General features: G+C 43.1%; 2 protein-coding genes and 1 non-coding gene across 10 annotated transcripts in view; all 3 read right to left on the minus strand.

Annotated features, from left to right (window-relative positions):
• Positions 1-3117: 3117 nt before the first annotated feature.
• ALI1 (metallothionein-like protein 1) lies at positions 3118-3941 on the minus strand. Its single transcript, NM_001405702.1, has 2 exons — positions 3748-3941; positions 3118-3567 (listed from the first exon to the last, which is right to left on the minus strand). The coding sequence occupies exons 1-2, from the start codon at positions 3798-3800 to the stop codon at positions 3393-3395; spliced, it is 228 nt and encodes a 75-aa protein (NP_001392631.1). The 5' UTR covers positions 3801-3941; the 3' UTR covers positions 3118-3392.
• Positions 3942-6211: 2270 nt separating this feature from the next.
• On the minus strand, positions 6212-6284 carry TRNAK-CUU (transfer RNA lysine (anticodon CUU)). The gene has a single exon. It is a non-coding gene; the product is annotated as a tRNA-Lys (tRNA).
• A 357-nt stretch (positions 6285-6641) lies between these two features.
• LOC123096760 (probable GTP-binding protein OBGM, mitochondrial) overlaps positions 6642-9872 on the minus strand; it is a 7378-nt gene continuing 4147 nt past the window's right edge. For 3 of the 8 annotated variants that reach the window (XM_044518545.1, XM_044518550.1, XM_044518552.1), the window contains 5 exons: positions 9175-9317; positions 8963-9071; positions 8503-8585; positions 8138-8200; positions 6642-8047 (listed from right to left, as the gene is read on the minus strand). In XM_044518545.1, coding sequence (XP_044374480.1) covers positions 6884-8047; positions 8138-8200; positions 8503-8585; positions 8963-9071; positions 9175-9317 — 1562 coding nt within the window. In that variant the 3' untranslated portion in view covers positions 6642-6883. Of the gene's footprint in view, positions 8048-8137; positions 8201-8502; positions 8586-8962; positions 9325-9872 lie in introns of all 8 variants that reach the window. The other 5 variants (XM_044518549.1, XM_044518551.1, XM_044518547.1 and 2 more) reach the window with 3 other exon arrangements.

Below are 9872 nucleotides of genomic sequence, written 5' to 3' on the forward strand. Positions count from 1 at the left end.
GGTTGAGCGTTGGCAGAATAAGATAAGGCACTTGAGAAGTTTCTTGCGTGGGTGGGCTAAGCATCTTAGTGGGATTTATAAGGTTGAGAAGGAAAGGCTCCTTTCACTTATTCAGTCCCTGGATCTAAAAGCCGAGTCCACAATTCTTCAAGCCACGGAGCTTCATGAAAAGCTTGAGGCGGAGATGAGGTTGAAAGAGCTTCTCCGTGAAGAGGAATTGAAGTGGGCGCTGCGGGCTAAGGTTCGCAAAGTCGTCCAGGGGGACGCAAACACTCAATTCTTTCACATGATCGCTAATGGCAAGCATAGAAAGAAGAGAATCTTTCAGCTTGAACATGACGAAGGGATGATTTTAGGACAGGAAAACCTAAAACTTTACATCACCGAATACTATAAGCAGTTGTTTGGGCCTCCGGAGGATAATAGTGTATCCCTGGATGAGTCTAGAATTGAGGATGTTCCTCAACTTGCTGCTGATGAGAATGATATTCTGACAGCCCCATTTTCGGAGAAGGAGGTGTTTGAAGCTATCTCTCAGATGAAAAATAATAAGGCTCCTGGGCCGGATGGATTTCCGGCGGAGTTCTATAAAAAGTGCTGGCATATTATTAAGGGGGATTTGTTACCGATGTTCCATGATTTATTCTCTGGTCAGCTTCAGCTTTCACCTGAATTTTGGAATGATAACCCTGCTTCCTAAGAAAACAGAAGCTGTGAGGATTGAGCAGTTCAGGCCGATCTGTCTTCTTAATGTTAGTTTCAAAATTTTCACCAAGGTTGGGACTAATAGGCTCGCGCAGATTGCGCATTCTGTGGTGCAGCATTCCCAAACTACTTTCATGCCGGACAGAAACATCCTAGAAGGGGTTGTGGTCCTTCATGAAACGCTCCACGAAATTCACACTAAAAAACTCGATGGAGTGGTTTTCAAGGTGGATTTTGAGAAGGCGTATGACAAAGTCAAATGGCCTTTCTTTCAACAGGCCTTACGCATGAAAGGTTTCGATGAAGCCTGGCGACGCCAGGTTGAGTCTTTCACACAAAAAGGGAGTGTTGGAATTAAGGTGAATGACGACATAGGTCATTATTTCTAGACACATAAGGGCCTGCGACAAGGTGACCCGATGTCTCCTATTTTGTTCAACATTGTAGTTGATATGTTGGCAATTTTAATAGGAAGGGCTAAGGAGGCCGGTCAGGTGGGTGGTTTAGTGCCTCACCTAGTGGATGGAGGTGTCTCTATCTTTCAGTACGCCGATGATACGATCATCTTTATGGAGCATGACTTGGCGAAAGCGAGAAATATGAAGCTGGTGTTATGCTTATTTGAACAATTGACCGGGTTAAAGATTAACTTTCATAAAAGCAAATTGTTCTGTTTTGGAAGGGCCAAGGATGAACAAGAGGCTTATAAGCAATTGTTTGGGTGCGAATTGGGGTCGTTACCTTTTACGTATTTAGGTATACCAATTCACCATCGTAAGCTGACGAACAGAGAATGGAAGTGCATCGAGGATCGATTTGAGAATAAACTGAGTTGCTGGAAGGGCAAGCTCATGTCATACGGAGGCCGATTAATTCTTATTAATTCGGTTCTCACGAGTATGCCTATGTTTCTTTTGTTCGAGGTTCCAGTTGGAGTAAGGAAAAGGCTGGACTTCTATCGATCCCGTTTCTTCTGGCAGAGTGATGAGCTAAAAAGAAAATACAGACTTGCCAAATGGGATATCATTTGTCAACCAAAATACCAAGGGGGTCTTGGGATTGAAAATCCTGAGGTCAAGAACAGATGTCTTCTCAGTAAGTGGCTGTATAATTTATCTGTTGAGACTGAGGCCACATGGGCACAGATTCTCCGTAGTAAATATCTTCAGTCCAAAACATTGTCACAGGTGACAGCGAGGCCGCTGGAGTCGCCTTTTTTGGAAAGGGCTCATGAGAGTTAAAGCAACCTTTTTCAATAGGACAAAGTTTATTGTTGGAAATGGTGCTAGCATGCGATTCTCGGAAGATACTTGGCTAGGAGAGACACCCCTTGCGCTTCAATACCCATCGCTTTATAGTATTGTTCAACGACGCGATGCTTACGTTGAAACAGTACTTCAATCCATCCCCCTTAATATTCAATTCAGAAGGACGCTAGTCGGCAATCGTTGGGATGCGTGGCTCCATTTAGTGACTAGACTAATGGAGGTTCAGCTGTCTCAACAGCCCGATAAGTTGCGCTGGAAGCTTACTAGGACTGGGGAGTTTACAGTTAAATCAATGTATATTGATGTTATCAATTCTAGCTCCATTCCTAGTTCCAAATATGTCTGGAAAGTCAAGGTTCCGTTGAAGATCAAAGTGTTTATGTGGTTTGTGCATAAACAAGTTATCTTAACTAAAGACAATCTGGCAAAGCGTAACTGGACAGGACCTACTAGGTGTAGGTTCTGTGATCGGAATGAAACTATCCAGCACCTGTTTCTGGATTGCCCGTTGGCTAAGATTCTATGGCGGACGGTGCACATCGCTTTTAACATTACTCCTCCGAACTCTGTCAGCGCGTTATTTGGAACGTGGATTAACGGGATAGAGTTCGAAACAGCCAGCCACATCCGCGTAGGAGTATGTGCTTTATTGTCGGCAGTCTGGAACTGCAGAAATGATTTGGTCTTTAACAGAACATCAAATATTCATTTTTTGCACGTTATCTTTCGGGCCACTGCATTGATCCGTATGTGGTCGCTACTCACTCCGACGGAGGCCAGGGAGCGTTTGGTTACTGGATCTATCCGGTGGAAGATGGTAGCACGGGATATTTTCAACCGGTTTGGATGGCGGTCATGTAATAGGATAGGCAATTAGTTTTCCTATCTTTTTTGTGCCAACCGGTTGTGGCTTGTTTGGCTCTTTGTGAGCTTTTTATTTACTTGTTTTGAGACTGCAAGACCTTGTTGAACCTATTTATTTTTTATAAAAGTGGCCGCATGCATCGTTCTGATGCAGAGGCCGGGGAGCCCCCTTTTCGAAAAGAAAAAATAGGAGGAATCAATAATTTTTTGGGGCAATTTGTTCCTTCGCTGTATACTTCATGTTAGGGGATAAATAGCTGAAGATGCGCCGCCAAGAAAATCAGTTAACCGAAGTAGCGATTTAGGAGTAGTTAATTAGGTAAATCTTTCATTCTTACATATTCATCACTCCATCCATAGTGGGGATAGATGAAGCAATTACAGGGACACATGCACACACACATACACACAAGGACACCATGGGCAGAGCATGGGAGAGCGAGCAAGCAAACCACACGCACACGCACACGCACCCTTGCTCGACTCCATCAGATCAGACGCTCGTTATTCACGTATACTCTCACACCAACACACGTACGTACGAGTGCATGCAGCTTAACAGTTGCAGGGGTTGCACTTGCAGTTGTCGCCGCAGCTGCAGCCCTCGCCGGACTGCCCGGCGGCCACCTCGAACTGCCCCGCCTTGTTCTCAGGCGCCACGCCGAGGACGACCACGGCGGCGACCTGGGCGGCGGCGCTGCCCTGCTCCGTCAGATCAGGGTACATCTTCCTGAAACGGGCGAAGGCAACCGGTCGGCGAATCAGATCAATAGTTCATCACCACAAAAGGAACTGATGCTTGAACAGCTAAAAGGATCACCGGATGAAGTAGTACATAAATAGCACGAGAGTAGTTTGCAAGGAGAAGCATCCATTAATGTTAAAAAATAATTGTAAAAAACATCCATACCCGCACTTGCAGTCTGAGCCGCAGCTGCAACCGGATCCACAGTTGCAAGACATCCTCCAAATCTGTGAACCCAAAAAGATTTCAAGGAGAAGAAGATGAGCTTTGGTATCGGGGATGATGATGAGCACAATTGAATTGAATGGATAGCCTCCCACCGGCGCCACTATTTATAGCCGAATGGTGTACACAAAGCTTTGGTAGCGTGCAAGAGGAGGCCACGCTAGTCTAGCTAATAAGCTGCCGTTGCGTGGCACGATGCTATACGTACGCCGGCCTCCCCGAATTAATCCAATTTCTCGAAATCGATTGCCTTAAGACAGAGACAGAAAGCTCTCCACTCGATAATTTTGATTATCCTTGAGACTGTTAGATGTAACTCCCTCCGTCTCATAATACAAGAGCGTTTTTGACATTACAAGTGAATTTCTTGTAGTGATAAAAGGGGTTGCGGTACCTGGTTAAGTTAAGCACAAAGACAATCTGAGCTGATCTTTCTGGTTGCTTTCTGAAGAACGAATAAAAAAATATCCAAGCCCACTAATAATAGTTCGGCACGACAACAAATCCAACGTATGGACCTCCTCTACCTTCAAATCTCTATCTCTGGGTTACATTCGCAGTATACTGTTCCTTGATGAAGACTTGGATGGTTTGTGTCAAGAGGAATAATGCGTAGTTGACTTCCCTTCCCTTCCCCTTCTTTTGATTTCACACTATTCGACATCATTTTGTATCTTCTCAAAAAGAAAAGAAAAATCTATGATTTTCTATATAAGACTTTCTCAACTGCAAGACGGCAAGAAATGGGCCTTCTTTGTTGCTTCTCAAAATTTCTTTTGCGGTACATCAAGTAGCTTTAGATATTAAACAAAGAACCATTCATTCAATATCTATCTACAAATTGTAGGGAATAAAAGTGTAATATTTCTATTTCTTTTAAAGAAAGTATGGTGAACATAAGTACTTTCTTTGTTTTTTTTCTTGGGGTAACTTTCTTCTTATTTTACTAGTTCCCTCTGGAATCGAGCGGGCACATAACGAATTAGTATTTTGAAAGCATGGGGTATACTTGTACTGGAAGCAATTGTTTTCTCCACTCCAATTGCAAGTAACAGTTTTCTGTTTCAGGAAGAGCCCGTATGAATCACAATGGTATGCATTACCAGCAATGATCCTTATGAAGACTACTATGTGAGAACTACTTTTTTGAAACATTGATGATGCTAGATCACAACTTGTTTGTTATAATTCTTTTAACCGAGACCGCAACAAAACATCACATCCAATACGTCGACAATCTAGAAGGAGATATCTTATTTTGATGCGGGACATAGAAAACTTTATCACAAAACATTAACAAAGATTATGTCACATCCTTAGGTACTAACTAGTCCTGCACGTCAAAAAATAAAGAGAATTGAGTACTGGACAAACTCCGCGGCGGAGAATATCTCATCAACAGAAACTCAACAAGGCCTATTTTCTCCTATGAATCATAGTTTCAGAATAATTATTCATATCACAGTTTGAAGATTTTTTTTAATGACGTCTTGGCTGCACATGGATTATGAAGCTAGATGAAACTATTTGTTCCAATAATTACTTCCAATCTCAAAGAAAAACAAACCTGGGCAGGTTTCTAAACTATGGCTACAAACGTGGAAACATCAGGCATCAGATCACAAGAGTCTTCAGTGAAAAAGAAATCAGCATATTTTGCAGTAAATTTCTATTAGATTGAACTAACGTGCTGGAGTTATTTGCTACGTCACTTATTAATGCCTAGTTTCTTAAAATTGTTGATGTGACTTGTGAGTTTGAAATGCTTGCGCCCATATCCAAAAGATAACTTTCATGCCTAGATTTCAAGTTGAAGTTGGTTGCTGTCACTTATCGTTTTGAAATGCTTCGCACTTGTACCAGAAAGATAGCTTTCATGCCTAAATTTCAAGCCGAAAGATGCTTGCTGTTACTTGTCACTTTGAAACGCTTCCTGTGTAATATGGTCATTCAAATTCAGCAAGTTTAGAGGATTGGTTTGGCAGCCGTGCCGTCTTTTTCAGAAATGACAACGCTTTCAGGACTAGGTTCATTTTGTTCAGACTTAATACCCAAGTGAGTTGGGGCATGATCTTGTCAACAATATACCAATATATGTAGCATGGACTTTTTTTTGAAATCATGAACTGGCTCCATTGAACTGGTAGCATATACAGTATATAAATACCAATATATGTATGTAGATGGACAGCTGAGAATTGACAGGAAAAGTAATGGCCTGGTGGATCCAAAAAAACTGCAGCTGGGAATGTTCAGAAAAAAAAACGACTCCATTTAACTGCGAGCTCTAGTGTTGCACACGCAACAAACCGTTCTCTAAGCACAGGAAGACAAGGGTGGTTAAAAAAATGAACACGCCCACCGTGGGGCTCGAACCCAAGACAATGGTGGTTAATAAAAAATGAACACGCCGTGGGACCCGAACCCACGACCACAAGGTTAAGAGCCTTGTGCTCTACCAACTGAGCTAGACGGGCTTGTGACAGTTTTCAGCATCCTAATTCTTCTCTATACTCGGAAAAGTTGACAAACGGTGACCTAAATTCTTTGAAATAAAATAAATGGAGATCAGCAAAGTTGCTTAACTTTGGCGCAATTTTCAGCAGACACCAGTCACCAACAATGAAAATCCATGGCATCTGGACCAAATGGACGTCAGTGCACGTCCATGAGACCATGACGTTGAGAAACAAAGCAAAGTACGCCTAGAGGTTTCAGTCAAGTTCTTGGTGATAGGCCCCATGCAAAACTCACCAGTACACCGTCCTAAATGCAAATCAAATTATATTTATTTCGAGAGAAATAATTACTGTAAAATTTTGGGACACTAGAAATAGCACTTGAATGAACCTTTTTGGTAGTACGCATTGCTGTTCCTATGAAAGACCAAAGCATACATACTGGTTACCCTTAGTTATTATTACACTGAATTTTCTAAAACAATGGATGATCTATTCTGCAACACAGAAAATTAGAGCAATTTTTGCAACACGGATCTACAGTGCATCTGTAAGCAGACAGTGCCCAAGGGGAAAAAATCGGAGAACAATTCTTCTCCAACGAGGGGCAAAGCCTTTTAGTCTACAATAATTTTGCTCAAATCGACACCTTGCCGATCCGAGGCATCCATAAGGTCTCTCAGGCCAACTCTCAGATCAGGTACTCCCTCTTGCAAGATGGCACACACTGGAAATATCGGAACACCTTGCACTCTCCCCTTCAGTTCTTCATACATCGCGTCAGCTCCCTCTTCATCTATTTTGTTTGCCACAATCAACGATGGCCGCTTTGTCATGCCTTCTTGGTAATGCTCTAGCTCCACGACCAGATCGCGTAGCTGCTCCCATGGTGGGATACCCTTCCTACCGTTGAGTGTTGCTGCCAGGTCAAGCACATAGGACAGAACTTTGGTGCGCTCAATGTGCCTCAAGAAGGCATGGCCCAGGCCACGGTTCTCATGGGCACCTTTGATAAGACCAGGTATGTCAGCAACTTTCACTGACAAGTAGTCGTCGTAGGTTAGGCTACCAATATTGGGCCTTAGTGTGGTGAACGCATAGTCAGCAATCTCCGGGCGAGCCCTAGAGAGAGCACTCAGAAGTGTGCTCTTTCCGGCATTAGGCAAACCAACAAGGCCAACATCAGCAATGCTCTTCAGTTCTAAGACAAGAAAAGACTCTGTTCCTGGCTGTCCAGTACTTAAACGGGCTACCTCCTCTTGTCTGTTTCCTTTGGATAGACGGACGTCTCTGCCGATAGAAGCATTCCCTAGCCCACCCTCCCCTCCTTGTGCTACGATCAACCGTTGCCCAGGTCTTGTCATTTCAGCAACAGAATACTGTATGTCATCTTCTTCCCCCTCCTCATCTGAATCTAGAGCCTCTTCCTCCGTCTCTTCTTCATCCTCCCAAAATTCTTCATCGTCGTCATCAAACTGATCATTTTCATCCAAATCGACCTGAGGTTGAATGCTACTTGCATCACTATCTTCAGCGTTCGAAAATCTAGCCTTGGAGCATGTACTAGGGTATGTTTGCTTCTCCCACTGATTGCTTCTTTCTCTTTCAGCTTCATTTCCATTAATGCCATCCTTGTTCTTCTGATTGGAACTGTCTGCAGAGTCATCCACAGCATCTGGGATATCCCATGGATCTAGAGATCTGGTTGGTTTATTTACAGTGAAAGACGGTCGCTCTCCTCGGACTAGATGAATCACTGTGCCAACTGGTACTTGGGCGACCTGTCAGACACACGAAGAGAATGTTATATATTTCGAAAAGGAACTTAGTAAATGCGAAATGCACATGTATGTACATATATTTGTGGTAACCTTGTCAGGACCTCTTGTCCCTATCTGTTTCTTAGAAAGTCCATTGCCTCCTCGGACTGCTTTCTGGAAACACGAAGTAAATAAGTGTAAAACCATGACATGGAAAAGCATAAATTCTGCAGAATCTTCTTCATTTGCAAAGGCTCAATGTGATATTAAGATACAGTGTGAGTAAGTCACTCTTAGTCGTAAGTCCAACAGAAGTAAGGGTGAGCTTCTAACTCGATAATATACACAAGCTAAGAATTTACACCAAGAGATTAGTTCTTTTAAGAAAAGGGATCATGCATCTAGCAAAACAAAGAGCACATGACATCTATATATCTCATACCGAAACACAAAATATGATGATACCAAAAGCATACCGTGTGATGTTGCAAGTTACTGAAATCCCAGACAGATCTTGAGCACTCAAGAATGACATTACCACCAGTCCCTCCATCGCCACCTGCAATATTTTATTGTGAATAAGAAATTCTGGGCGCATGAAAACTAGACTAAGTAGCAGAAAATAACTTGGGCTATTAGAAACATTTTGACATAGTGTAGATGGCACAGTATAAATCTACAATGATATTTCACAGCATCCGGAGCTCAATGAAACACAAACAAATCAGATGATCCGTTGCACCATAGTAACATACAATTGGATGGTCAATGGTGCAAACAAACAGAACCGATAACACCACAACCATAGTTGCATCAATATTCAGACTCTGAATTCAGAGCTTTATCAGTCTACAAGGACTTGGATGGTTTGCATACATATGACAGCAATGAGCAGTGCACAAAAAAAGAGAATGGATTAAATTTGGAAAGGCTCACCATCGGGCCTGCCTTGGCGGTCGGACCTGGAGCGCCTTTGGCTGATGCAGCCATTGCCACCATCGCCACCTCTGGCAAGTAGCCGGAACCTGTCCACCATCCCACGTGCCTGGAACAATGGGTATTCAATGCCTCGGCTCATCGTTGATTCGTCGGAACAAGCTTGAGGAAAAGTGTAGCCCACGTAAAGTTGTAAGAAGATAGGCTGTGACCTGCAAAGGCGCCGCCTTTCCCCTCCCCCCCTCTGGCAAGGAGCCATGGTAGCTCGCCCCACCACCAGCCCATGCCACTGGAGACAGGTTCGCCGGCGAGATGCGACACAGGACAGCTTGCGGCCGCCGCCACATCTTCACTACTGTAGTCTTAGCAGAAACACAAACTGCTGGATTAGAAAGCCGCAGTAGCGTTGATTTCGCCGCAATGGCGGAGCTACAAACAAATTGTTGGGCGGGCCAAGCTACAGAAGAACGCGAAAAAATTCAAATTCTGAATCGTTGCCATTAGTGAGTACCCTCTGTTCACATTTGTTACAAGATCAAGTGAGTAGACATAATCATATAAACAAAAGAAGCTATACCGAAATACAGTTTCCCCATTAGACTATTTTAGTTAGCCATTACAAAAGCTTGGAGACATCAAACCACAGACGAATTGAGTGAATTATTGATACCTGCCAAACTGGATCATTTTTTTGTCAAAATGTACAGAACAATGCCTAAACTGTAAACAATAATGGCTTTGCATAAAATGTAAACAATAAGATTTTTCAGTGGTTTATTTATGCCACCACAGTCCACATACGAATAGACAATAACCTAAATGAAAGAAATTTGAATGAATCAAAGAAAATTAGCTGTGCAGCTTACGCGGGTCGGCCGACTCGCCGTCGTCGCGCTGCTGGCTGCCGGTA

The sequence above is a fragment of the Triticum aestivum genome, chromosome 4D, assembly GCF_018294505.1.
Source record: "Triticum aestivum cultivar Chinese Spring chromosome 4D, IWGSC CS RefSeq v2.1, whole genome shotgun sequence".
NCBI classification, from domain to species: domain Eukaryota; kingdom Viridiplantae; phylum Streptophyta; class Magnoliopsida; order Poales; family Poaceae; genus Triticum; species Triticum aestivum.

What these genes read in the sequence shown, in the direction of transcription:
- ALI1 (NM_001405702.1), bottom strand. Translation starts at nt 3,800, where the DNA reads ATGTCTTGCAACTGTGGATCCGGTTGCAGCTGCGGCTCAGACTGCAAG. An exon ending in GGCTCAGACTGCAAGTGCGG is followed by an intron (nt 3,568 to 3,747) that starts GTATGGATGTTT and finishes CGCCCGTTTCAG; the next exon opens with GAAGATGTACCCTGATCTGA.